General features: G+C 43.7%; 1 protein-coding gene across 1 annotated transcript; it reads left to right on the top strand.

The window, feature by feature from the left end:
- Positions 1-867: 867 nt before the first annotated feature.
- Positions 868-26,867, top strand: bmp1a (bone morphogenetic protein 1a). The gene is made up of 20 exons (XM_080530976.1): positions 868-1,055; positions 9,563-9,676; positions 10,399-10,542; positions 10,852-10,969; positions 12,127-12,305; positions 12,527-12,632; positions 17,753-17,877; positions 19,550-19,665; positions 19,899-20,001; positions 20,243-20,359; positions 20,750-20,895; positions 21,059-21,254; positions 21,463-21,588; positions 22,639-22,799; positions 23,030-23,210; positions 23,323-23,448; positions 23,713-23,840; positions 24,202-24,415; positions 24,534-24,784; positions 25,611-26,867. Exons 1-20 carry the CDS (start codon positions 911-913, stop codon positions 25,743-25,745), a joined length of 2,931 nt encoding a protein of 976 aa, XP_080387102.1. The 5' UTR covers positions 868-910; the 3' UTR covers positions 25,746-26,867.
- Positions 26,868-27,455: the final 588 nt, after the last annotated feature.

Genomic DNA, 27,455 nt, shown 5'->3' with positions numbered 1-27,455 from the left:
TCAAGTGTCAAATTTGATAATGCCAGGTATTGGCAACAGGTGGCGCTTAACTCAATACACATCATCAACACTGAATTATACTTTTCAAAATTCCTTTTTCCTTTCTGATTGCATCATATGACCCAGAGGCTGTGGTGTATTGAGGTCATTGTCTTGGCTATTGTTCCATGACCCCTGTCATCTGATAAACTGTGATGTTTCTGTATGAAAAGACAGAATATTAGATGGACGTGACCACTTATAATCACAAGGAGTGATGTGGACATGCCCACAACAAATGTGTGTGTGTGTGTGTGTGTGTGTGTGTGTGTGTGTGTGTGTGTGTGTGTGTGTGTGCGCGCGCGCGCGTGGGTGCGTGTGTGTGCGCGCGCGCGTGTGTGTGTGTGTGAGAGAGAGTGAGAGAGAGAGAGACCACAGTATTTAATTCCAGGGGTGTCCTCACAACATGTTGATATGATTACAATTCAAACAATTTGGGCATTTCCCCCACATGATTTGAATAGGTTTATTTACTCCATCCTGCCTTTTCTATCCAATTCATCATTCTCAGATAACTGTTATGTTAATAATTGTTTTACTGAGTGAACATTTCAAATTTCCCAAATGACCAGAGAAGTGGTACACATTGCCTTCCGACTCTCAGAGAAGAGTTCTCAATCCCTGTGTGATGTGCCACGATCACCAAAGTTTGCAGGCAATGCACAAGCCCGGAGCACGGCTGGAGGAGCGAATCACTGCCCCGGAATCAAGACATTGTAGAGAGGCTGAGCTCCGATTTTAAACCCGCCCTCCGGAGAGATCTCATTTCCCCAAAAAACCTCCCATTTTCTCCCTCCCCTGTCCCTCTCTCGTCCCTCTTTTTCTTTACCTCTGTATTTCTCGTCTTTTGCTGTACCCCCACTCCAGAATCATGGATCTCTCAACGAGGTGTTTGTTTCTTCTATCCTGCTTTCGCATGATATCGGCGATCGATTTGGAACCAATTGAACCAAGCTACTATGTGGAGCCCTCTGCCACCTCAGATGTGATCGATTATAAGGATCCCTGTAAAGCTGGTAAGCTTTTGGAATGCTCCTTACCTTGTATTTATGTGGAAGTAAAACATGCCACGAAATGCTTTTGTGTGTTTGGGAACCTGTGGTCAGTGGGGGGAATGCATTTACAGATGACAGCGGTGAATCGAGTTTCGAAAGGGATTTAGTAACATTTATCTTGCTTCTTTTCCCTTTTCTCATAGTTTTTCTTTTACCGGTTCATGTGCATTTACATGCCGTGCATAGTCAAATATAGTTTGTATAGTTTTCTTTAGAGAGATGTATCTCATTGATGTTAAATAAGCGGAAAAACATGCTCAATGTATCGTTGGGTATAATTTTCAAAACATTAAAAAAAGTTTATTTTTTTCGGTATGTTCGGCGTATTACTAACTATAGTTTATCTCTGATTATATATGATCATTGTGCGGGGTTGTTGGAAATATGACATTCTCAGAATATTGTATGAGCTTTTGTATAATGATTTTTGGAAGCTTTGGAAAACAGTAAATCACTATCAGCCAGTTGTCGGTACCCATAACCTATGGTAACTGTCTACAGATTTTACATTCTGTCGTATATCAGGCTAATTTCATTAGGAAATAAATAGATTTTTTTGTATTTTATTATGAGGCTGTGTTCCCCACCTGGTTTTGTCATTGCGCAAAATGACGTCCACTTCACCGGCTACTCACGCGACCGCTGAAAACAAAGTGACTTCAGTGGTCTCCTCCACACCAGGTGTATTTCATGCTCCACATCTCCATGCAATTGCTCTATCATAAGCTAGCGGTTGCCTTAGGCTATGGGTCATATTTAATCACAGTCCTGCCGAAGAAATCTGATCATCTGTTTTCAAGATTAAAAAAATACTTGAAATTATGTTGGTTCAGTCATTCCCATCAAATTCCAGTTTACATGAGCATATCTCAGTTTTCATTGTACAGTGTTTGTGTGAAATTGCCAAATCCCTGTGGGGAATTTGCCAAGATTCTGTTTTCCGTCTGGTAACAGTATTCAGGTTAAAACTTATTTTGGAAATGATCTATAACTCCTGGAAGTCGTGGAAGTTCTTACTAATACTTAAAATGGTTTGGTGATTGTGTGCCTCGATTTTCTGTACTGACAGGATCGATCTGGGGATGAGTAAAGTCTTATTACGGTTTTGGTCCAATGGCTTGGATTATCTTATTGTAGATATTACCAGCCCACTGTTCTCTAGAGGAAGAACATTTTAATTGATGTGTTGCAATACAGAATGCATCACAGATTGCTCAGATTTCATGTAGCTTACGTGGTTAAGTGGTTGCTTCCCTTTCTCTTCTATGTGTTTATATTACAACATAGTGGAGCAAATTAAGCAAGGCGTTTGTACAACTCATCCCTGGTTAGGACAAATTGTTATGCTTAACTGAACGTATCTTAAATAATAGAATGTGGGAAATGACACGCACATGAAGGATTACATGTTTTATGATTAGGAGACCCTCTGAAGCATAAACAGCCAGAGAGCTCCAGAGTGGGGTCCAAAACATAGAATGTAGAAAGGCACAGATGCCGTTTAAAGTGTTTGTTGTTCAAAGGTCCATGGTGGCTATTTTTCTTGACCAATTATTTTCAAGCATGTGTCTTATCCTATTGAGCTCACATGATACCACATTCCTAGATACATTAGCAAAAAGAAAACACCAGGAAAACAAACATGGACCAAAAAGAAAATGCTCTGGTTCATTTGGAAGCAGTTGCCAATGCCAATCATAAGTCAAGAAATAATCATTCATGTGAACAATAATGAGAGACCAGCCATGGCATAATTAATTTAATTATGTTTACTCTTTCCTCAAGTGCATATTCCACCCTCCTGAAGTCAGCCCTCCCAACCCCCTACTCCCCAGCTTCTTACACCCACCTGCCCTGCTGCATTTGTTAGATAATCCAGGGGAATGCTGACATTGATCCAACTTGCACTCTTTTTCCAATTATCTGGTGCACCTGTGATTCAGCTCAATTTCAAGAGGTTGGCCGATGCCCAGTTGCCCAGTAGACCTCACACTAACTGGTAACCCACTCTCACTGACTCCCTTTCTGACTAACTCACTCACTCCTTCACTCACTCACTCACTCACTCCTTCATTCAATTACGTACACAAGGGAGCAAAAGGGGACAACCAGTCAGAAATGGACAGTGGTGTAGTGTTCCCTGAATCGATTTGTCCTTTTTAGTCAATTTGATAGCTGTTTAGTGTTTACTGCTTTCAAGGTCAGCATACTGTAGAACCATGCAGCTTTAGTTCGAGTGTGTTTGCCATATTGTAAGACAACACAGTAGCTTGCCGTAAAGAATGTTTAGAATTGAAAATATACAAACATTGTCTAATTAAAGACCTACTTTGTGTTCATGCAAACACTGTGTCCTATTTGTGTGGCCTTGAGAAAATAATATTTTCAAGTTTAAAGTGCTTTGAGACTAATGACACTTGTCATTAATTAAAACTTGTATAATTACATCTATTCACTTGAGTTGTCTGTAATATTATTGGAACAGCCATCTGTAGCAGACAGTTAACTGATGGAAAATGTCAGTTCAGAGTTCTAAGCTTGGCAGCATCCCAACAACTCATTTGAGATTCTAAGAACCCATTGAGATTAGATCCACTCATTTTCTATATGAAAAATGTATGAGAGCAAGTCACACTCAATGTCTCCTATTTAAATAATGATAGATCTTGAGGAGAGCGTAAACTGACTTGACATTGACATTTGCCAATTAATTAATTTATGGAGCAGACATCAGCAGACTTAATCTACTGTAGAGTTTCTTGCCTGTTCAATATTGCATTTGCAGTACAGTATAATGTGGAAATTAAAATCATATCATACTCTGTCTGACATACACTGACATCACTTAATACAGCTCTGCTGGTTTAAACTCTGTGGACTCCCGGAGGCCTTGCCTGGCATTTGAGCGCCTCTGATGTAGCGGTACCAAGAGGCCTGTACTTGAGAGAGGGTGAGGAGACCAGCCTCAAGAAACCCCCTGTCCCCTCTTATGCAAGTGGTTTTCCTGTCTCCCCCGGGCCCCTCCTGCCTCCTATCCCCTCTGACTGACCGGAGTAGTTCCAATTCCCACAGACTGTAGGTCATTCACCCTATGCCAGGGGAGACTACTGCTGGCCGGGGAGGTGGAGTGCATGCCGGCCACGCCAGTGCAGGTGAGGTGAGTGCAGACCATTCACTGGGGATTGGCAGCCTATCTATGGGCTGTTTACTACCACCAGGAATGCAGGCGTGCAGTCACCCATGCCTTTAACCATTCTCACTCTGTGTTAGAGGTTTGGGTATGTGCTAGCCCCAGACTTGATAATAAACAGAAGAGCATAGGCTGATGAGGGATGTTTGGATGACAGTCAGTCCCTTGTCATTTTAAGAGTATCTATTTGGATATGGTCCAGCCCTGATCCGTTTCCGGTGCCTTCAGCTGCTGAGAGTGTAAGTCAGAGGGAGCTTGCAGCTTGAAGCCCTGTTTTGTTGGCAGACACTGACGGTGCCCACATGTATTACTCAAGGGTTCAGATCCTGCATGAGCACTTACTGCAGTGCATTCTTCATTAAAGGTGGTCATAGTGAATATGAAAAAGCATGAATATGTATTTGTTAAATGGCTGTAGTGGGAAAAACGTGTGTGTCGTTGAAATGAAAAGTGTTTATTTTGCAAATGTCTGTCATGGGGAGAGCATTGGGATGGATGATCAAAATGACAATGAGGAACATTACTTTTAGTTAATTAGGACCTGTCCATTGAAAGCTAAGGACATCATTATCATTTAAAGGTAGTCCTGAACATACTGTGTTCAACCCAGCCCCCTGTGTTGTTTACACCACATTCACCAGCTTCTCTCCAGTAGGTTTCAGGTGATTAAAGAGGCATGGTTTGGGCATAATCTTGGTGCATTAGTGGGAACAATGCGTTTGTTGTCACAGTGCTAAGTAATAACAAATGCTTTGGGAGTGCTCATTTAAATGACCTAAAGCACGCCCAATTAAGCAACCATAATGAGAAGCTAAACAGGCAAAAGGGGACTTTTTACAATTCAGGCCCATTTGTAATTTAGTTAGGCTCGTCCTTCCTGTAGTAAATTCTTTAAAAGTATTATTGTTTTGCTTGCGTGATGGCAGCCACTTATTCATGGAATACTTTTTGATTTATCTTAGATTTACTAATGACGTCTGGTCTGACCCTGTCCCAAGCCATTCTTCTCTCATCTCATCAGATTTCTGTTTTAACTTTAGCTATGGTGGTGTGGACTAGCCATGCAATGCATTGAAAAGATGAATTTAACACATTACCAGAAACAGAGAGAAATATTTAATTGGTTGCAATTACTAGCTACATAATGAGCTCTTTCTGATGATCAATTGATCAACTCAAATCAATTGAATATATTATTGGAATGAAATTGAACATATGGCTGGCAAACTGTTCTTGGGGAATTCCTTTGATGTTAACTTAGTCATCACTAGTGATAATGGCTAGATGTGGGAAATCCTAATGAGCTTGGTTTAGTGTGAAATGTGAAAGGAAAACAATGCTCTGGAAGTGTTTCCTCCTCAGCTAAAGCTGTCTTCATGGTGGCAATAATAAGACTGGAACTCTGCTGGGGGTGGCAGTAACTCTTGATCTCTGCTGTTTCTGATGAGACTCAGGCTTTTATTGGAAAATAATCTCTTTCTTGACTCCAGGGCTTTGGCTTGAGGCTGCTCTGGAACCTCTCCTAATTATACCTTAGTTACCTTTGAAATGAGCAGACAAGTGAACCTCAGGCTCAAATTACAGTGTTCGGAAATGTGAAGGTAAGAAATTGCTGAAGAATAACAGCTGGAGCATGTTTTTACAGAAGGAGAGGGGTACAATATTGACACGACTCCCACCCTCCTCAACACCACCAATCACCTGTAGTTATAAGCTTTTCATAGACACTATTTACCTCTCTATTCATGGTGCCTGTGTTTTTGTTTTTCCCTGAAGTATTTTTAAGATACCAAGTCTGAAGGCACAATGACTACACTGTATCACTCGGCCCCACTGTTGCCAGCAGTGTGGAGTCAGATAGGGCTGAAGGACAGAATGAAACCTGAAAAGTGATACTTGTCATTAGATGGTAATCAACTTCACGCAATACACTATCGGATTCTTTTGGAATTCAAATGCAACGTTTGTTTCAAAACACCCTGTGAGAACTGTGAGAGGCGTTGCCTTGCCATTGTGATGCGTTTTAGACACACTGGTGGTTACTGCTGTTATTTTCTACTCCTCGTTTCAGGTTCTTTGATGGGAAAATATAACTTTTCTACAGGAAAACTGAGGGGGTAGTGTTATGTCTTGTCCTTAAATCGCCTGCAACCCGCTCTTGACCAGAGCTGACTGTTCTGTGGTGGTTGGTGTTGGAGATGAGGGTTGTTATTGTAGTGTTTCTGTACCAGATGTGGTGGCCTCATAGTCATGCAAGGAGAATTAACAGTACAGTGTCAGTCACGCTGTCTGACAGTGAGGGTGTTACATGAATCAATGTGGTTTAATTTGATATAGAGATCTTGTGTGTAATCTTGACGGGACAGGCTGATTAATTGGGGGTAATCTGAGATGAGAGGGATTATGATGGTTTTAAGATTATCTAAAGACATTCTTTCTAGCCATGGGGGATGGGGGGGCACTGTCTCATGCACAAGGTACAATCCATCAAACATCTCACCAACAGTCCCTTTTATCTGTCCAGTTTGTCAAAACAGTCTGATGAGAAATGAGTTTTGCACCTCCATATTATTGAGAATGGCATGTGGATGGAAATCCCCTGTTTGTGGGTTCAGTCCTACAATAGATATGTGTGTTTATTAACTGATGAACATCAGTCCCAGGTCATGCTCAGACTGGAATGATAACAGTGGATATTACCAAATAGCTCATCCTTTGGATTCCTGTAGATATTAATACCATAGCTGCAGCTGTTGTCATTAGGTAATGAATGTTGCTAGTAAGAGATTGGCAGAACTGTGCTCAATGATGATCTGCTCCCATCTGTCTATCTGTCTATCTGTCTGTCCGTCCATCTGTCTGTCTGCCTCTCTCTCTCTCTCTCTCTCTCCCTCTCTCTCTCTCCTTCCTTCACAAGGACTTTAATATGAAACGGTGGTCTTTCTTTGCTCGTGTTCTGTTCTTCACTAGGCTTGTACCACTGACATTGTCATGTCCTTCTGTCCTTCACTCAACCCCAGCGCTCCATATTGAGGATTCCAGAGATTCTGTGTCTGTGGATAATTAAAGCCAGGAGACATGGGGATTAATTCACAATCCCTTCAAGACTTTCCATAAACCTGCAGCGTCTCCACGACGACTGGGAAGCCTGAGGGAAATGTGTCCTAATGCCGAGGGCCTATGCATTTGCTCACTTCAATCTTGGCTGTTGTCAGAGAACAATGACACGCTGGATTAACAGCTTGTCTCCAGCATGGTTGTGGCTGATTGGTGCTCAGCCATGGACAGAGAGTACATTAGCCCACTGTGGAGGCTCTGGGGTGGGGGCAGGGGGAGGGACAGGCCTGCACCTTGTTGTGGGGTTAGTGACAGCCAGCATTGGGCCAATAAATCACTGCTTATAACCGAGTGTATTGTTGTGCTTGTCACTGAGTGTATTATTGTGTAAAAGTGCATTGGTCCTCTATATTTCCCCCCATTTTCATCTGCCAATGTGGAAAGCAGATTATTTTGGAAATATTTATCATAGCACTTACTGTCTCTCTGTGACTTCAGATCTAAATTTATAGAGTTCTAGAGTGTTGTCCATCTTTAAAAACAGTCAGTACTTGGAATCAAAGAAGTAACAATAAAATAAACGAATAAAAGGATAAAAGAGAAAGGAGACAGTTGTGTAGCCATTGCATACTCTATGGACATCTGGTAGCTTGCACTGATCAGTTCTTGGCACAGAGTTTCAGTTTCAGGGCTTATTATGAATAGCCTGTTATGTGTCAGCAGGATTTGGTCACAGAGATTTAGAGTTTTTGTGAGAGCAAATGAGAGGATCCCTTTGACCTCTGGTATTTAAAACCTGTCCTGTGTGCGTGGATGCATGCCCTATCTTGCAGGCAGAGATCTACACCTTTCTTATAGCTGCCTGTCATTAGCTTCTATCCCTCCTAACCCAGCCGCTCTCCAGCATGCCCATCCCGACCCTGACTGTTGCTAGTGGGATACTGGGGCTGCATCCCGGAGAGCTACATATTGTTTCAATAATGGGGGGGACACAAGCCAAGTTTTTTTTCCTCTCTTTCTCTATTGTAATTTCTCTCCTTTTTTTTTTTCTCTCTCTCTCTCACACACACACACACAAACACACACACCACCATCTGACAGTTTTGCACAGACCAATGATCGCTCAGTTATAGGACAGCTTTTCCTTGGTTTTGAATGTTCTAAAAACAACCACAATCCCCGAAAACACTTGAAAGCTCTGACAAAACTCTGACATGCTGGTAATTATCTCTCACTATTTATTGGACTGGATTTGTTTTCTCATTAAGCAATACTGTACTCATGGGTACTACTTGACTACTCAAGCCACAGCAAAGCACTATGTGGCACCACAAGCAGAATGCATTCCCACCATACACACACACACACACACACACACACACACACACACACACACACACACACACACACACACACAGTATGCCTGCTCTCATCTTCTGCTCAGACATGGTTAACACTGCCACCCCACACCCCCCCCCCCACACACTCCTGCACACAAGACAGGCCGTAAATTCTGCAAACGTGCTGGTGTTAAAAGCTTGTAAAACAGAGCGGCCTGTCTCTATGGAAAGGACTCCTACCCTCACTGCCACAGAAATAGGGCATTTAGCAAGAAATCTCATAAAGCACATTCCTCATAAAGTGTTTGGTTATTTTTCCTTCTCCTTGGCCTCATTAAAAAGCTATTACTTGTTCAAGGTGCCCTATATACAGTATAGAGACACTATATCAGATCTGCTCGAGGTTATTAGGACCCTAAGTGTACATCTCACTCAGTGCCTACACTATTCTCAACTGAAACTGGTTTGATCTAGCCCATCTGGGGCATGTGGATCTAACATCTCATTAATTGATTTCATATGACCTATATTGAATGTCCTGCATGAATATTCCCTTCCCTATAGAACTCTAAGATGCAGACAGACAGCACTCCTGCTACTCAAACAACAGGTCACATAACTGCTGTTTCACAACTCTGTGTGTCTCTGTTAGAGAGAGAGGAAGAGGGAAAGAGGGGCCAAGACATGGACTGAGTGTTTTCACCCGATGAATTGCCGCCAATGTCTTATACATAGTTTTCTGACTACAGAGCAAGAAAAGCTTGAGGCTAATGGGTGGTACCAAATGATGCACAATTCTATAGAGACGGCTTAAATCTGTCTGACAAGCTATCTTTCTCTCTCTCTCTCTCGCTCTCTCTCTCTCTGTCTCTGTGTTTCAGCTGCCTTTTGGGGAGACATTGCTCTGGATGAAGAGGACTTACGCATGTTTAAGGTGGACCGAATAATAAACTTGGCCCAAAGGACCGTCCAGATCTTTAATCACACAGACACAGGTGAATAAAGGGCTCTGGGGATGAGCTAGTCATGTCACTGAGACTGTAGTATTAACACAGCAATGCTTCTCCCATGATATGCCTTACTGCATTCTCTTGTAGACTCATTTGTATAGAAGTTAGATTTTGTTGGAATGTTGTGCTGTTGGAGATAGCTGAGTCCCAACTGCTAAAAGAAATATGTCCAGGGAAAATGGCACATCTGGTTTATACAAATAGTTTTCAAAGGGCCAATTATGCAAGAAAGCTTTGACTCTCACAGATCATCTGCCAATGAGATGTACATGTTGCATGAAATGCTCAGCACCAGGTGATGGCTTCACTCCAGCAGCTGGTTGGCCGCAGCACCTGTTATAAACAGGCACATATTTATCAGCAGTATTTATGTCGTAACAACACTCAACAGCCGTTACAGCATGCTCCACACGTGCACCATCATTTCCAAACCATTTAGGAACGATGAATATTTGTAGTCTCAAATGCCCTCCAGTTTATTGTTTTTTATCATTTACTATGAAAACTGGCCTCTCTAGTCTCATAACAGTTAAATCTGACACAATCATATAAATTATGTAGCCATAAATTGTTTAGCCTTAGATTCCACAAAAAGGCAGTTGGGGTTGCACTTTCCCTTTTAGAGTTGCACTTTCACATTAACTTAATTTGATGGTGTGTGATTACACTTTATACAAACCTCACTATTGGCTGGTTGTGAATGACAGGGTCTCCTGCCAATGGCACCAGTCGAAACGGAGCGGTGCCAAACCGGCAAGGAGCGCACCGCAGGAAAAGGGCGGCGACCTCCAGACCTGAGAGGGTGTGGCCTGAAGGGGTCATTCCATATGTCATCAGTGGGAATTTCAGTGGTATGTCTCAGATTAACAGTAATATTGGATGTCATGAAGCTACTTTTTTTTCTGCTCTCCTGTGTGGTAGATTCCCTTCTTAAAGTTGGCAGTTGAAAGCCACTCACTTTACTTGAGCCCCCCAGTATTTCATTACCTATAAACATAGTGTCTTTCTTTGCAGCTATATCGGAATCAATAATCAAGGAAGTAGTACTTTTCTCGTAATCACATGTCACTAGCACACTGTCAACATGGCTAATTGTCCCCCTGTGTGCAAGGCTTTTAGTCAGCTTCAGTGATCTTCCCCCTTCCTGTCACCACATTCAGGCAGCCAGCGGGCCATATTCCGCCAGGCGATGCGTCACTGGGAGAAGCACACCTGTGTGACCTTTATAGAGAGGACTCAAGAGGAGAGCTACATTGTCTTCACCTACCGGCCGTGCGGGTAAGTCCACAGGGAGCCCCTGTTCCCTGAAAGGAAGTGAAGTTGGTCAGCCTGCTCACCGATGACCCTCCTTTCTCCACAGCTCTAATGATTTATCGCTTAAGTACTTTTCCTTACGTCCTCGTCAGCAGCCTTTAGTACTTGCTCATCCTCTCTGTCCACAGTCTGTCTGCATGAGTTGTGGTAATTGCAGCCCCCTGCCAGTCCTGCGAAAGACGTCCATTCAGTTCTGAGGAATGCATCCTGTGCCTCATAGTCCTGCTACATCTGTCACTGAGCACTTGTGTCACACATGTGGTCTTTTGAATGGCATCCAGGGGAGACCTCCTTAGCTGCACCATACGCCTTCCGTTCACATTCCATTCGACATATTCTATCTGTGACCAGCCTTGCATGTTTTACCTCAATGAACTCAGACCCAAAGTGTAGCAAAGTTCATAGCATTATTAATCTAGTGGCTGCATATGTGTCCCGTAACATGAAGAGCATACTAAAGAGCGGATGTTGAGCATAAACTGCCCTTTTTCCACCCAGCTGTTGATAGCCATTTTTAGCCTGGTAACTGCCCTCCAGAGTAACAGGGATGACATTATCCACGCAGGCGGTGGTGGTTAGCAGTGGGAATGCCTTGCCCTGTTGCATATTCAGCAGGCCCCATCTGTCCTGTGCAAAGTTCAAGGCATGTCTCAGGAGAGCCTGTCTGGGCTCACAGTAATTAGAGAGCAACTGGTTGGCCCACAGGGGCGCGGTGTGTGCCAGTGGACCAGGCTCCCACACTGAGCCTTTCATGTCAGAGAGCGAGAGAGAGAGTCCTGCAGTCACTCAGTCAGCCTCCGCCGTCACTCGCTGGAACACCCGTTTACAGTGCTGCAAACCTCCATGAATGTCATGCCTGTACTAGGTTGTATGGTCACCTCATGTCATTTTGTCTGTAACGTGTTAGCAAAGCTGTTGCAATAATGCTGTTTGTTCATGTGTCACTTACGGTAGGGAAGATTACCCTTTTTATAACATATGTCAGTTCAACAAATGTCTTGCTTAACATTTTCAGATGCATTAAGATGAATGTGACTTGTCTGCATTCATGTGTTGCTAGTTACCACCGTCTTGGGCATAGCCTGTTGACCTGGTCCTGATCTGTGTGTGTCTGACTACAGTTGCTGCTCCTATGTGGGCCGCAGGGGAGGCGGTCCCCAGGCCATCTCCATTGGGAAGAACTGTGACAAGTTTGGTATAGTGGTTCATGAGTTGGGCCATGTGATTGGCTTCTGGCACGAGCACACACGGCCCGATCGAGATGAACACGTCAGCATCATCAGAGACAACATTCAGCCAGGTAAGACAAGCCCATACCAAAGGGAGGAATGGAGGGATGCAGTGTTAGATGAGCTGATTTCATTTGATTGACATGAGACTCCAAGTTCATCCTCTGATTCTGTCATTAACATAGTTCTCTCTTAGAGGGAAGTGGCTCACCTTTGCCATATATATATATATATATATATATATATATAGGAGGGGCTTGTATTTCTGATCATGTTATGCTTCTTTCCACAGGTCAAGAGTATAACTTTTTGAAGATGGAGCCAGGGGAGGTGGACTCTCTGGGTGAAGTGTATGACTTTGACAGCATCATGCATTATGCCAGGAATACATTCTCAAGGTAGGAACTGTGCCAAGTTCCTGTTCATACAGAACAGACATCATGGAAACCAGTTGCAGTCTAGGTCAGAAAGAGCAGACTCACAGCCTGACTTATTCTCTCTTTTTAGATCTGTTTTCCATGTTGGTGTTTCATTGCTTTTACTGTTGGTCAAATCTATTCGTCATTCTGTTTCGACATGCTGTTTATTCCATTATTTTGTTTCATTTTAGAGAGGGGTGACTTTTTCCTCGGGCTTGTGCGAAGAAACATAAGTAGAAGTGTAGAAGTGATGATTAATGAAAACTAACCAGTCATAGCCTAGGGGGACAGAATCCAGTCATGTCTGCCATGGCTCACTTTAACTGTTCTGCCTGTATGACTGTCACTTTAACTGTTATGCCTGCTCCTTGCTGGATGTGGTTTAGAAGTACAGGGATACAGGACAAAAGTCAGGACAAAAGTCATTGATGGACCTCATGGAAGTGTTGGTGCCTTGCCTTTAAGAAAAAAACAGCTGCCGAAAAATATGGCTCCTTGGCTTGGGAGTGTCTTCTCTCTTCTGCTGAAGTTTATTTTGGCTCAGATGTTTTAACTCTTCTAACAGTCGCCGCTTGCATTTTAAGATGCAGTGGAGAGGCTCTGGGAGTGCTCAGACATGATGGTAAATGAGACGCAGACAGGATTATATGATTTGTCCTTGTAATTGGATTTCAGTTAGTGACAAAATATTGTACTTAAGTCATTAGATTTGACATATCCGGTCCATTTAGCTTTTTGTGGGGCCATAAGAGCAGGACGACAGTTCTGTATGTTTCAATTCTAGCCATGTTTCCGCTTTCCAGGTTTTGCTAAGAAATACATCCAGAGACACATTGTTCTTGTAATAGTCACATGCCTGCCTTGTCTAGTTTCTCCATGCTCTGTTCTTGTAGAGAGGCACCAACAAAAATCAATTCACACAAACTTGAGCCTGGGTTACCAAGGCCCTTAATCTGTCATACAGATAGTATATAAGAATAGACTCGCCTAGCATGTCGCCTTTCTTTTTTACACATTAATGTTTTTATTGAAGGAAAAAATGGAAATCTTACAATGGACAATAAAACAATATCTTCCTTCCATTTTTCTATTTCTTTAAACAAAAAAACCCTCCCAGCCCACCCCCCATATAACCCCACCCGCCTCCACTTAGAGCATTGTAGTACAGAGAACTGAACATTTAAAAGTCACCAGCAAATTGAATATAGAAATAATGACAGTCTTCAAAATGTACAGAGATTTTCAGTATACTGTAGGCGACATTGAATTAGAAAAAAAGTCATCATCTTGTGTTCCAGTGCATGGGGAGCCTCTCTAGGTATGTCGCCTTTCTTAACTCGGTGGACATGCTGTTTCAATAATGGTGGATGTTTCATTTGGTGGAGACAGTTTGATTGTGTCTAAACTTTGGTGAGCCAGCTCTTACCCACAGCCTTTTCCAATTAAGCCACCTCTGGTTGGCTCCTGCTGCCATGGCGGCAGCCCAGTAAATCTCCACATTGATCCCCAGATCCAGTGGTCTTGCTGCATGGTATCAGACTGCACAGCACTTTCATACATCTGTCTGCGAAGCTCCTTGTAAAAGCTCTCCTCTCATACCGCCGACCGCCTCATTATGCCACAGAAGGCTCTTTGAGGAGAACGCTTTGATCGTACGCAACATGATCTGACATACCACGCTTCCACAGGCGCTTATAACTTAATCCTAAGGTGTGTGCTGTTTAGCTTCATAGCCCCCAGGTGTTATAAAAAATGTCAGGTCTACCCCATGTGCTAGCACTAAATAGGTCAACCACTAATGATCACTTTAAAGAGTTTAGGTGCAGAGATGTAGAGAAACATCTGTACGTTTTCTCACTTTGGCTTAACATGTTTGCAAGTGTCTTATACTGAGAGTATTGAATCAATAATAATGGATCCTATTTTCAGGTGCATTCTGTCCATGTGCTTTAGATTGTGCAAGTATTTGATTTCGAGAGGTCCTTTATGTTTTGTCTAGGCAATACAAGTCAGATGCATGCATTTTTGGATAGGGTAGTTCAGCTAGTTCAAAATATTCCAATGCACATGTGGATGAAGCTTATTGTCTCAGATTTTCTCTTTAGCATTATTAGTCTTTGAAGCACTATAACATTTGAGCACCAGTCATCCTAGTTCTCCACACAAACTCTCTTAGCACTGTTACGTACCGCTATTCATGATTCACGTAACTGACAAATGTCCTTCTGGCCTTTAGAAAGAGCAACGAATGTGTCATAATCTTAATGATACTCCACTGTGCCAGAGTGTCCCTGTGTGCCAGCCGACCTCATTTCTGTCCCAGACTCCCTGTTTAATGTATCTGTAGGTCTCTCCAAATGCTGTCTTCACTGTCCCAGAGACTGAGACTGAAACGGTGGTGTCATTGGGGGCTGTCTGAGGCTTGGACCAGCCTCTATAAAAACATGCATGTCAACATGCACGGCAGTTCAGCAAAAGTGTCTGTTTACAGTTGGATACCAGGAAAACCAAAGGAGTGCACTGAACTGTGATCTCATCATCGTAATTACGTAAATCAAATTGGCTCGATGACATCTTTCTAAGGCATGTGTAAGGCATGTGTGTATGATGGGTTTATATTTTTGGTTTACATTGAAGGTGCAATTCGATCCTCACTCCCATGGCAAGATGTTCTGGATAAACAAAATGAGACATTTTCTATCAGTAGAGACGACTTAGTGTTTGTTGTTCCAACTCAATGCCCCTTTTCTTATAGCAGGAATGGTTTTGACAGCCTCCAGCTCTCCTGCGCGACTGAAATGTGAGCATGGGCACACGCAAGTTAGAGCTCTGGAGAAGAGCGACGCCAAACCCTGATCATTACTACACAGCTCTGATATGAGAACCAGCTGTTAGCTCTTCTTTTGTTCTTATTTTTCAGCCCTTTCCTTTTTCACCATGCCTGGCCCTCTCCTCCATGCCTTCTATTGCAGCTTCACTATCTGGACCTCTTCCCAAATAAACTGCCATGCGCTCGTGGCAACCGGATTCTGGGAAGCAGAGAGAGAGATTCTTTCTCTACTAGGAGGGGGTGGGGGGGGGTCGCGCAAACCCTCTGCCAGGCCACTGAACAGAATGATCTGTCTGGCCCACTGACGTTTTAAACTGTACTGAGAATGTGCTTGACACGGGATGGCAGTGAAGATGGTTTATGGTTGACACTTTTCATCCCACCTTCATTCATTCTGTTTCCTTCCACTTTCATTACATCCTGTCATATATAGCCTGGGGTGTGGCTATATTTCACAATTTAGGGATGAGAATGTAACAGCTGGTATTGAGAAAGAGCATGGCCAGTATTTTCAGAGCACCTTATTTGGAGACAAGGGGCTCCTGTAAGCTTTTCTTAAGTCACTTAAGTTTGTGATCCTCTTTACACTTTCCTTGAATGCAGATTGGCTGATTTACCTGTTCCAATGTTGTCATTTGTTTGCCCATTATAAGCTTGTGTGTTTGCACAGCGTTTTTTACTGTAAATCACCGTGGGAATCCAGGCCCTTTGCTGAGGATGTTGTTGGGAAGATTTCATGGCCAGCCCTCATGTTTTGAAGTGTCTCCTGGGGACAAGCAAGGCAGCTCCACATGCTTTTTGTCTGGGCCTTGTTACCCCGACCCTAGGCTTTACCCGCCCCCCCCTGATCTGGGGACATTTTTCAGGCCTGGTGCATGGAGCAGAGCCAACTCAAATAAAGACCTGCCAGTGTGTCCTTTGTCTGCTCTGACACCGGCTGGAGTGTCGTTGTTCACCGGCAGCCAGCCTACGGGCTCCTGGAAGAAGACAGCCAAGCAGGCAGGCAGGAAGGCAGGCAGGCAGGCAGCGCGTAAACTGTTAGCTCAGGCTGCTCTGTTTGCAGATGTCTGCCGTTGATGGGCACATCACCATGGGAACGACGAGGGAGCAGGCCTTTGCTCGCCATTGCAGAGAGAAAACGACATGATAAACTAGCAAAGTGTCAAGTGAGAAAGTGGTGTGAAAGGGGCTGGGTGGTTTTCAGCATCAACCCTTCTGAACTCCTTTTCAAGCTAAATTCAAGCCACAATGGTGTGATTTTGTACTTTCTAATCATTATTCTTCTAAGTCTTTGGGCCGATATTTCTTATGCTGTTGTTTTTGTTCACGTCAGCAACTTCAATACCGATACCCGTTTTGGATTTCCCCATTACAATACCCTGCAATAGAAGGGTGTAGAGTTTAGAGTCGGTCTTCTTAGTGTTGTTAGTGTTTTTCGTTGTGAACGGCACACATGGGTGAGGTCAGAGTGAGGTCAGTGTTAACCCCAAAGGTCATATGTATGACCTCTGCTCCCTGAGGAGGACATTCTGAGAACCAAGGAGGTGACCAGGAACAGTCTGTTGGTTGACTATGTAACAATATGGGCAGTTATGTCATTGTTTTTGACATTGTTGCTATAGGTCAGGGGTCACAGATCCACTAATGAGTGTGGATCCACTCCGTCCACTCGTCCAGACTGAGGTCACTGATGAGAACCAGTGAGTGGGCAGCCAGGCTTGGCATCACACACTGTCCACACTCTTAACTAACAGAATGCTCCAGCACGTGTCTGGTGTCTCGGCACCATATCAACAACAATTTTGTAAGATTCTACTTAACTAGAGCCTTGTTTACATTTTTTCTTTTTTCTTTTCTTTTTTTTAAATTATTTGTTAAGACAGATCATTGTCACTGCTTATCTGAGCTGTCGTCTTGCCATTTTTACCGTAATTTTATCCTAAAAGCGGATCCAATACTAAGTGTGTGTACCCCAGTGTCCTGACTGTCTCCATAGTTTCATCATGGCTCTGTCTCCAGTGGCAGACTGCCAGACTCATACAAGCAGAGCTTGAGCAGTGCAGTGGCCTGATGCATCCATGATGTCAGTGCCTATAGTAGATTACTGAATAATGCATACGGTCAGTGGACAGGTGTTTGTGAATCTGATTAGCTCCCACCACATCTTTCAATTAACATGTCTCCCTGAGACTGTGTGTGTTTGTGTATATGTGCCTTCTTGTTTTTTTTATGTTTTCATCCAACAGTGGTCTCTTCTCCTTAATTGCAGAGGGATCTTCCTGGACACTATCCTGCCACGCTATGATGTCAATGGAGTGAGACCTCCCATTGGCCAGAGGACGAGGCTAAGCAAAGGGGATATCACACAGGCCCGCAAACTCTACAAATGTTCCAGTAAGAGCAACACAATTACTGTAAACATTTTGTAAGATAGCCACTGCTAGTTTGTTGCTCTCGTCTTGTTTATCTGTTTTTTTGCTTATGTGTCACATATCACTGTGAAGGAACTCTCCTTTCCTTTATCAGATGTAGCCAGTACACGCTGTATAGAAATAGCTGAGCATCTACCATTGATGTGGCCTAGTTCCTTGGTTACGGTTGCCGTGACTCCCAGGCCAGGGGAAGAAGTGTAAACAGTGCCCCAGGACAGGAAGTTTGTCATCACTCTTTCCCAGATAGATGCAAAGGAACAGCTGTTCTCAAGAGGACAATGACTAGAAGGATGGCTGGGAATCAACAACACTGTTGTTGGGTCCAGAGATCATGACATTTACAATGTAAACTGTAGAAGTGCTCTAAAGGGAAACATTCAACCCTGATGTTTTTCCAATAGTTTATTTGCTTTAGAAATGTTTTTTATAGCTGAGGCAGCAAGAACACCTACAGATAAGTTCCATGTATTGAATAAACAGATTGGAATAGTGTTTGGAATACATGTTTGGAATAGTCACTCATAAAATCAAACTGATGTCAGAGAGTTAATTGTAGGTCAGACATGGAGAACTGGGTTGTCAGAACCACATTAAGACATGGTGAATAAACGCCATGCTGGACTGGTGGATGTGGTTTTAAGTGCACGGTTCTCATTGGCAGAGCCGGGTGAGTAGGCGTGTGTGTGAGTGAGTGAGTTTGCCCTGTGACGAATTCTCTCAGTGGATTACAAGCGGGTGGATGATGTGGCGCACAGCACTGGGATGCAGGAGGGAGTCTCCCTACGTGTTCCTTTTCTGGAAAATGCTCCTTAAAGCGCAGTGAATCCCCACTCACACAACATTCCTGGGAGCATTTGTCATCCCTACAGAGTGCAGAATGCTTGTTAATGGTTTACCACCAGCCAAAGTGCCAAAGTGTTATTAGACAGAGGTCACGCCTCCTATTTTTTAATATGCTCAGCCTTGGACACCGGCCTTTGGGGAGGCAATGAACGTAAACAGTTGAGGGAGATGTTTTTCTTACTCCCATTGAAGCAGAGGAAGGTGAAGTAAGCAGGAAGGTAATAACCTGAGGATTGTCTCCGAGGTAGACAACCATGAACCATTCTCTTGATCTTTTTCTCTCCTCTGTTATAATGCTCTCCTCCATGGGGTAAAAAGCTGTTAGGCTGTTCACCATAATCTTAGAGCATTGTGCCCCAAGCCATATATACTATTAGGAATTATCCCCTGTAGCATTGTTGATTTAACCCGTTGGCCTGCGGGAGGTTTTAACTGGCAGAATGTACATAACACATTATGTCTTCCCGAAGGCTGGGTTTATAGTGGGTTGGGTGTATTTTAAGAGGATGCGCTGACAATGTGTTTCGTACTGTTTTTTCCTCTCTGCTCTTATCATCTGAATGAGGTTGAATATCATCCAGAGATGTGCCTTTGAACACGAAAGAGTTGCCCTCCTCTTCACATTCAGGATTATAATTGTGGCATCAAGCAGCTGTCCTCTGCAGCTAGCCTTTGTGGGACTCACTTCTCTGATGTTACCGCTGGAATCGATTACTTAGACTCTTATCAAGTCAATAACTAATTGCCAGTTCCCTCCACTGGCTGATGTGTGTCTCTGTCTCTGTGGATAGGATGTGGGGATAGTCTGCAGGACAGCAGTGGGAACTTCTCCTCCCCTGGCTTCCCCAACGGATACTCAGCATACATGCACTGCATCTGGAGAATATCAGTCACGCCAGGAGAAAAGGTGGGAGGCGTGAGGCCATGGAAACTGACTGAGATATTGTATAAACTTGGATGAGTCTTAGAGGAGAAGTATTTTCTGTTTTTATTGTGGCTTAGTGGTGATAACTCTGTTTTGATAGTGATAATGCGATCTTGTATGGGGTTCACCATCGTGTCAGCACTGGATTTATGTTGTCTGCTTTGAAAAAAAAAGCCTACCTCATTCATAACCCTGATCTCTTCGTTTTTTTCAAGATCATCCTGAACTTCACCTCCATGGATCTGTACAGGAGTCACCTGTGTTGGTATGACCATGTGGAGATCAGAGATGGATACTCGAGGAAAGCCCCTTTGAAAGGTCTGGATTGGATAGAAAAAACAAAGTCCCATACATACAGTATAAAATGGTAAAAGAAAAACTGCATCTTAGCTTAAACTTACCGGTATGTAACTGTATAAATTAGTCAAAAGTATGTCTTGACATTTTTGTGACTAAACGCTAATTCTTGTGTGCATCTAATTTTTACGCAGTAGTAGGAGAAAAGTGTAGTTCAGACTTAAAGCATGGAGTGTGATGAGGTCTGATGTGTGTGATCCAGGTCGTTTCTGTGGCGATAAGTTGCCTGAGCCAATCATCTCCACTGACAGCCGCCTGTGGATCGAGTTCCGCAGTAGTAGTAACTGGGTGGGAAAAGGCTTCTCCGCCATCTATGAAGGTACGGTCAGACCCCAATCCCCTGCGCTTACAGCAGCTCCACTGCACACAACACAGCTCAGCTGACTGTCAGCCGCGACCACAGCCTCCTCTATATGCCTCAAAGCAGCTCAAGGTTTCAAATCCCCACGTTTGGCTGCCCCTCCACTGATGTGTCAGCCACTTAACACTGTAATAATTTGATCCTGGCTGGAGTTCATATTCACCAACATTATTTCAGACTGTTCAAACGATGGTGTTCTGACTGTTCAGACAGTTTTGAGTGTGGGAACTATGTGATTTAATCGAAATGATGAAAACCTTGATGGACACCACACACTGTACTACTCAAGAGAAATGTGGCAATGCTGATGATATCTATGACAACATCTGTATTATCTATCCCATTCAGCCATCTGTGGTGGGGAGGTGAAGAAGGACAATGGGCAGATCCAGTCTCCCAACTACCCAGATGACTATCGGCCCAACAAGGTGTGCATATGGAAGATCTCTGTGGCCCAGGGCTACCACGTTGGCCTCACCTTCCAGTCCTTTGAGGTAAGAGATGCAGGCCTCTACTATCCTCTTCCCATCCTCAATGTCCAGTGGCAATAAACATACTAACTTCCAATAGTCTTTTGTATGAACAATGCAGATGGCATAGAATTGCTCTTGGTTTGAAGCTCTAAACTGTGGTTCCTTGATGCTGTCCCTTCTTCAGATCGAGAGGCATGACAGTTGTGCCTATGACTACCTGGAGGTCAGAGATGGACACTCAGAGAACAGCCCTCTGCTGGGCCGCTTCTGTGGTTACGACAAGCCAGATGACATCAAGACCAGCTCCAACCAGCTATGGATGAAGTTTGTGTCTGATGGCTCCGTCAACAAGGCCGGCTTCGCTGCCAACTTTTTCAAAGGTCAGACCTCAAGGGTTGTGGACCTTTTGGACTTATTTAACTAGTGACAAAGTTCTGGGTATCGTAACCATTACTGAGGAAGTTTGAGTGATTTAGTTGTGTTATGACGCATCATTCTATGTGACCTCCTGTTTTGGAGAGGTGCACTTGTAGGCTATTGAGCTGAGAGGCCAGCTAAAGGGGTGCTAACATCTCTTTGTCATTGCAGAGATGGATGAGTGCTCCAAGCCAGACAATGGTCGTTGTGAGCAACGCTGTGTCAACACACTGGGCAGCTACAAGTGTGCCTGTGACCCAGGCTACGAGCTGGCTGCAGACAAGCGCAGCTGTGAGGGTGAGTACAGGAGAATACGGACCACTTCCTGCTCAATTCCCTTATAAAAGTAATGTATACAGTTAACACTGTTTTTGTTTCGTCACTGCCACCGAAATACACAAAATAATCCACAAGGGTTGGAGATTAACCTTCAGAGATTTGCGTTCTTCACAGTTTGTAACATTTGGATTTATGCCACCAAGGTTACACTTGATTCACCCAAATCAAAATTAATCCACAACAGCACGCATTTTATCCAAAGCCCAAAGCAAGTGTGCAATGAGGCACACATTACCTCCTGGACAGAACAACCACTGTTGCAGTGGTTCATTATTTCACCTGTTCAATGGTCCTTTTCAAAACCTGACCACTGTCTGCCTCTAGAGGAGGATAGCTGTACTACATGTTCCTGATGTTAAATAATGATATCCATCTTAAACCTTGTGGTTGACAGATTTCTGTTTCACTTATTGGTGAAAAATGGAGGCTGTCTGTTATAACATGATCCTCATTCTGTAGGTTCAATAATACCCTGTTTAACCTTTTGGATGACACACATCACTGCGTGTTTAAGCTTTCGGGGAGAGAGTAAAACCCCACAACAGTTGGTGTATAATGTCACAGAATTAGAAGGTCAGGGAATATCGTTGTGATGACAGCTGGTCAGACAGTTGTGAGATTATTTCCTATGTGACACTTGCTCTTTCCTGAAGCATTCTGCTACGCAGTAATCTTAAATCATGAAATATATATATATACATATATATATATATATATATATACGTATATATATATATATATATATATATATATATATATATATATATATATATATATATGATACCTCCCATTCTCAAAATGTAGGCAAAGAAACATGTGTGTGTATCCTGATATTTGCTGGTGTACTCAAAGACATTTTATGTACAGAAGTTACCAGAAATAATAATTGGCAACAAGGTATTTTGAAGTTTGTTTTATTTCATACATGCATCATTCAATAATTGAAGTTTATTCACATCTTGTTCATTATTCTCCTCGTCTTCTCTGCTGTGGATATCCTGTCTGCAGCTGCATGTGGAGGCTTCATCACCAAGTTGAACGGCTCCATCACCAGCCCAGGCTGGCCCAGGGAGTACCCCCCCAACAAGAACTGCATCTGGCAGCTGGTGGCCCCCACACAATACCGCATCACCCTGCTCTTTGACGTCTTTGAGACAGAGGGCAATGACGTGAGCACCGGGGTTATTATGACTCAGCGCGGGGTGGGTTTGTTCTGACTTCATGGGCTTCAGTGGTGCCACGATCCTGTGTATAATTAGGAGTGTTCCTTCTATTGTGTTTTGTGACTGCCTGAATCCAAGACTCGTAAATGAATGCAAGTGATGGTTGCACTTATCAATCTTTAATGATGTGATGTTTTAAAGTAGCTACCTTAACACCTGATTTTCCGTCTGGCCAGGTGTGTAAGTATGACTATGTTGAGGTGCGCAGTGGCCTCTCAGCAGACTCAAGGCTACATGGGAAATTCTGTGGTGCAGAAAAACCAGAGGCCATCACCTCTCAATACAACAACATGCGCATCGAGTTCAAGTCAGACAATACAGTCTCTAAAAAAGGCTTCAAAGCTCAGTTCTTCTCAGGTAAGCCCCTGCCACAATGTGTATACTGTATCTTTCTCTTAGTGTGTCTTTATATTATCATTAGTTGTTTGGTCAGGTGTGTATGTGAAAGTGACAGTCCTCTTGTCCCCAGACAAAGATGAGTGCTCAAAGGAGAATGGAGGCTGCCAGCATGAGTGCGTCAACACCTTTGGGAGCTACAGTTGTCAGTGCAGAAGTGGCTTTGTGCTTCATGAGAACAAACATGACTGCAAAGAAGGTACTGAGTGGCCACCTGTACACTGAAACTGAGACCCACAGAAACATTGATTCTGGTTCTGGTTTATTCTAGCTGGTTGGAACTGTGGAGGTTATTTTTAGGGGAATGTCTTCCTCTTCCAGTGAGTGAGGATGCACAAGTACACACTCCTGTGTGCCAAGAACAACAGTGGAGCCAGTCCCTGACTGGAGTTTGAACATTGAGCTGTGTGGTGATGTGATGATACAGACGAGCTATGTTGACTTTGTGGATGTGTTTTTGCAGCCGGCTGTGATCACATTGTCAACAGCGTGACTGGCACCATCACAAGCCCCAATTGGCCAGATAAATACCCCAGCAAGAAGGCCTGCACCTGGGCACTCTCCACCACCCCAGGCCATCGCATCAAAATCGTATGTGTCCCCATCCCACTCTCAACATACAGCTTGTGTGTGTGTGTGTGTGTATGTTTGTGTTTTTTTGAAGGAGAGCTCAAAGAGGACTGCACTGTACCGAGCACCACATCCTCTTTGTTGGCTGTGCCATCTTCAATGCCATGAAACTATTTTATGGCTCCCTCTTCTGTTCATAATGCTTGCCTTGGTCTATACAACACATACTTACTGCTTATTTTTACATATTATAGTTATAGCCTATGCTCTTCATTCAAATTTGTTCACACACACACTTCCCCAAATGGGTTATCATTGTGTCTCATACTGTAGTGCTTCAAATGGAGAGAATTTTAACACATTCTCTCCCGTCATGTCCCAGGCTTTCAATGAGATCGACATGGAGGCCCACCTGGAGTGTGCCTATGACCACATTGAGGTCTACGACGGGCGTGATGGCAAAGCCCCCAGCCTGGGTCGCCACTGTGGCACCAAGAAGCCCCCTCCAATCATGTCCACCGCCAACAAGATGTTCATCCGGTTCTTCTCTGATAACTCTGTACAGAAGAAAGGCTTTGAAGCCTCCCACACAGCAGGTATATATGTACCTGCCGTCACAACAATACACACTCTTGTCCACCTCGTAAGTGTGCATTTTCTCCTCGTCAATGATGAGTCCCCTCAAAAAATGTGTCGATATGCTTTTATCTCCAGAATGTGGAGGTCGTATGAAGGCTGAGGTCAAGACCAAAGACCTGTACTCCCATGCCCAGTTTGGAGACAATAACTACCCAGGTGCGTCTGACTGCCAGTGGGTGATCTCGGCTGAGAAAGGCTACGGGGTGGAGCTCATCTTCCAGACCTTTGAGATCGAGGAGGAGGCTGATTGTGGCTATGACTACATGGAGCTCTTCGATGGAGCTGACACCAAGTCCCCACGCCTGGGGCGCTACTGTGGCTCAGGGGTAAACACACTCATAACATCTGCTGTGACCACTGAAGAGCCTTATTCTGCCAAACACAACTTACTGTACACCAACAATGTAGCTATATTGGCAGTTCTCTCTCTAGGGTCTATTTTTATTGAACCACTGCACCACTATTAAAACTACACTTTGAGAACCAATCGAGAATTTGCTTTGGCAGTTGGATAACCTTTCACACTGGCTTCGGGGTTCTTGAGAGTTTTACATTTTCTTGTCGATGTGTTCCTCTGAGTTCTGAGGGTATTGCTTCTGTAGCAGCGAACTCGATAAGAGCAGGCCCTCGCTGGCTGCTGATAGGCTATCAGGGTCTTCAGCACTGAGCTGTAACAGAGCTAATCAGCCAGTGCTGATGCTGCAGCGGGAGCTGGAACAATGAGGGCACAGGGGAATTTAAATGTTAGCTCTATGTTTCAGAGAAGAGCTTGATTTCATTTAACACACTTCAATAATAAGCCCTGCTTCTATACTAATGCCTTTTCCTATAAATAAATGTTAGCAGGCACTGGAGGGTACATAATACTCTCTCAGTATTTTTGTTTAAAGTTATCTAAAAAATAAATAAATGCTGGAGTGAACTGGAAACTAAGACTATAGTGTTAGGTGGAAAGCTTGTAATAGAATTTGTATAAGAATAAGTGGTCATCCTTCACTCCCAACAGCCCACCCCCTCCATTGCCCTATTCACCTCAGTCTGGATCTATAACTTTTTTTGGAGATAACCATTGTTTTTAATTGAAAAACACTGAGTCAGAGAGTGACGGAAGGTGACAGCGGTGAATAACTGTGTTATTCTCCATTCCCCCAGCCTCCAGAGGAGATCTACTCTGCCGGAGACTCCATTGTGATCAAGTTCCGCTCTGACGACACCATCAACAAGAAGGGCTTCCACGTGCGCTACACTAGCACCAAGTTCCAGGACACATTGCACTCGCGCAAGTGACCAGCGGGGGCCAGAAGGGGCCGTGCGGGGCAGAGGGGCAAGCGGAGGGGCCCCCAGGGGAGGCGCCAGCCTGATGCTCGGAGACCTTCGGCCACCAAGATGACTCAGACACGACAGAACAGCCGTAAGACCACCAACCGCACCTCAGCTCCCAGGGGCTCCAGCTCCCCCCACAGACTGTGAGGAGTAAAGCCATTCTGCAGTACACCTTGTTTTTACCTTTTTTATGGTTAGGATTGGGGTGGGTGGGGTGGATATCAGGTTTAGGTGGATTCTGGGGGAGGGTTTATTGGCCCCCAGAATTTATTTTCTTTTTTTCTTTTTTTAAACAAATGCCTCCCAATGAGAGGGAAATGAACAACAGTGGATTCTCAGGACCTGTAGGAAGGCAGGCATCAGCTGGACAGATCCCTGCTTTTGTCGGGCCAACCCACCACTCCAGGGGGAGGGGAGGAGGGGGGGCAGGGGGTAACCGGAGGAAGTTCTAGAGGGATTCGCCAGCCCCAACCTCCGCACTCCTCCGGAATATTGCTCCTCTCCTCACATTCTCATCCCTTTTGTTCAAGGATTCCTGTCCATAAGAGGATTAGAAGGATACCCTTGACTTGAGAGTTTGATACTGTATGTCAGAGAATTGCATGTAATTACAAGGAGAGAAGGAAACTGTACAGTGACAACACCAGCATTTGTAATTGGCATTGTCCTGGCAACCAGTGCAGGATTCTCATTATTACCATTAACAAGGAAAGTAAGGAAGCAGTTATCTTATTAAAGGACTAATAAATGAAATGTGGCCCATGTCTTCTGGTTGGTAATTGCTTACCTATTGACTGGCTGTTACTGTACCTATGTGTAATGTACTGTAATGTGTATGATGATCATTCAAAGAGACCTGATGTGCTTTCCTCAACTCAAACCAGTTAGCACTTTATAGTGAATTGTTCCAAAATCATGAGCTATTGAATTTTTGTAAAATGCAATGCAAGTTCACTTATTTTTTATGCATTTTATCACTTTTATTCCATGTTTTTTTAATTGCTCCATTTAGTTTCTCAAGCATACTTGAGAGCTGTGTGTGCCCTGTAATATGGGTAATAAAGATATGGGGTATGTTTCAGTGTTGATGGGCAGTTTAAATGTGCAACATTTTCTCTCCACAGAAAGACTCCTTATGTATACAATAAGGTAATTCTCAAAGCACAGGAGAGTAAGGGTATTCATTGTCATAGCAACACATCATAATTCATCCGTGAGGCACTGCAGAATTGTATTATCTATAATTGATTTTAAATGTGTTGGTATTGGATAGGGAGATTTATGTGAAATATATGGTGTTTACCCTTACTTCTCTCTCTTATTTCAGGTTTTATCATCTAAAACTCATGTCTGTTGCTGTTTTATCTGTTTTTCTATGGATGTTTTTCATTCCGGGTTTATAAGAAGCAGGGATTTGCTAATCATTGTTCAGTAAGTGTTTTCTATGGGTTAGTATGCTGCCATATGCCTCAATGTGTTGCTCCAGTTGCAGGTGACTGTAGTGTGCCGTGTACAGGCTAGGTGATAGCCCTGGGCACTGTATGGAGAATGCTCCTACAGGACTGATTATTTACAAATATCCTGAGGCACATTGGTCTGAGACAACCGTGCTACGCATAGCTGTGAAGACCAAGCTTTTTCTGCTATTCCACCATACACACCAGCCCAGAAAAA

This window comes from Nansenia antarctica (assembly GCF_963989245.1).
Source record: "Nansenia antarctica genome assembly, chromosome: 5".
NCBI lineage: Eukaryota > Metazoa > Chordata > Actinopteri > Argentiniformes > Microstomatidae > Nansenia > Nansenia antarctica.
This window is presented reverse-complemented; position numbering and strand designations above follow the sequence as displayed.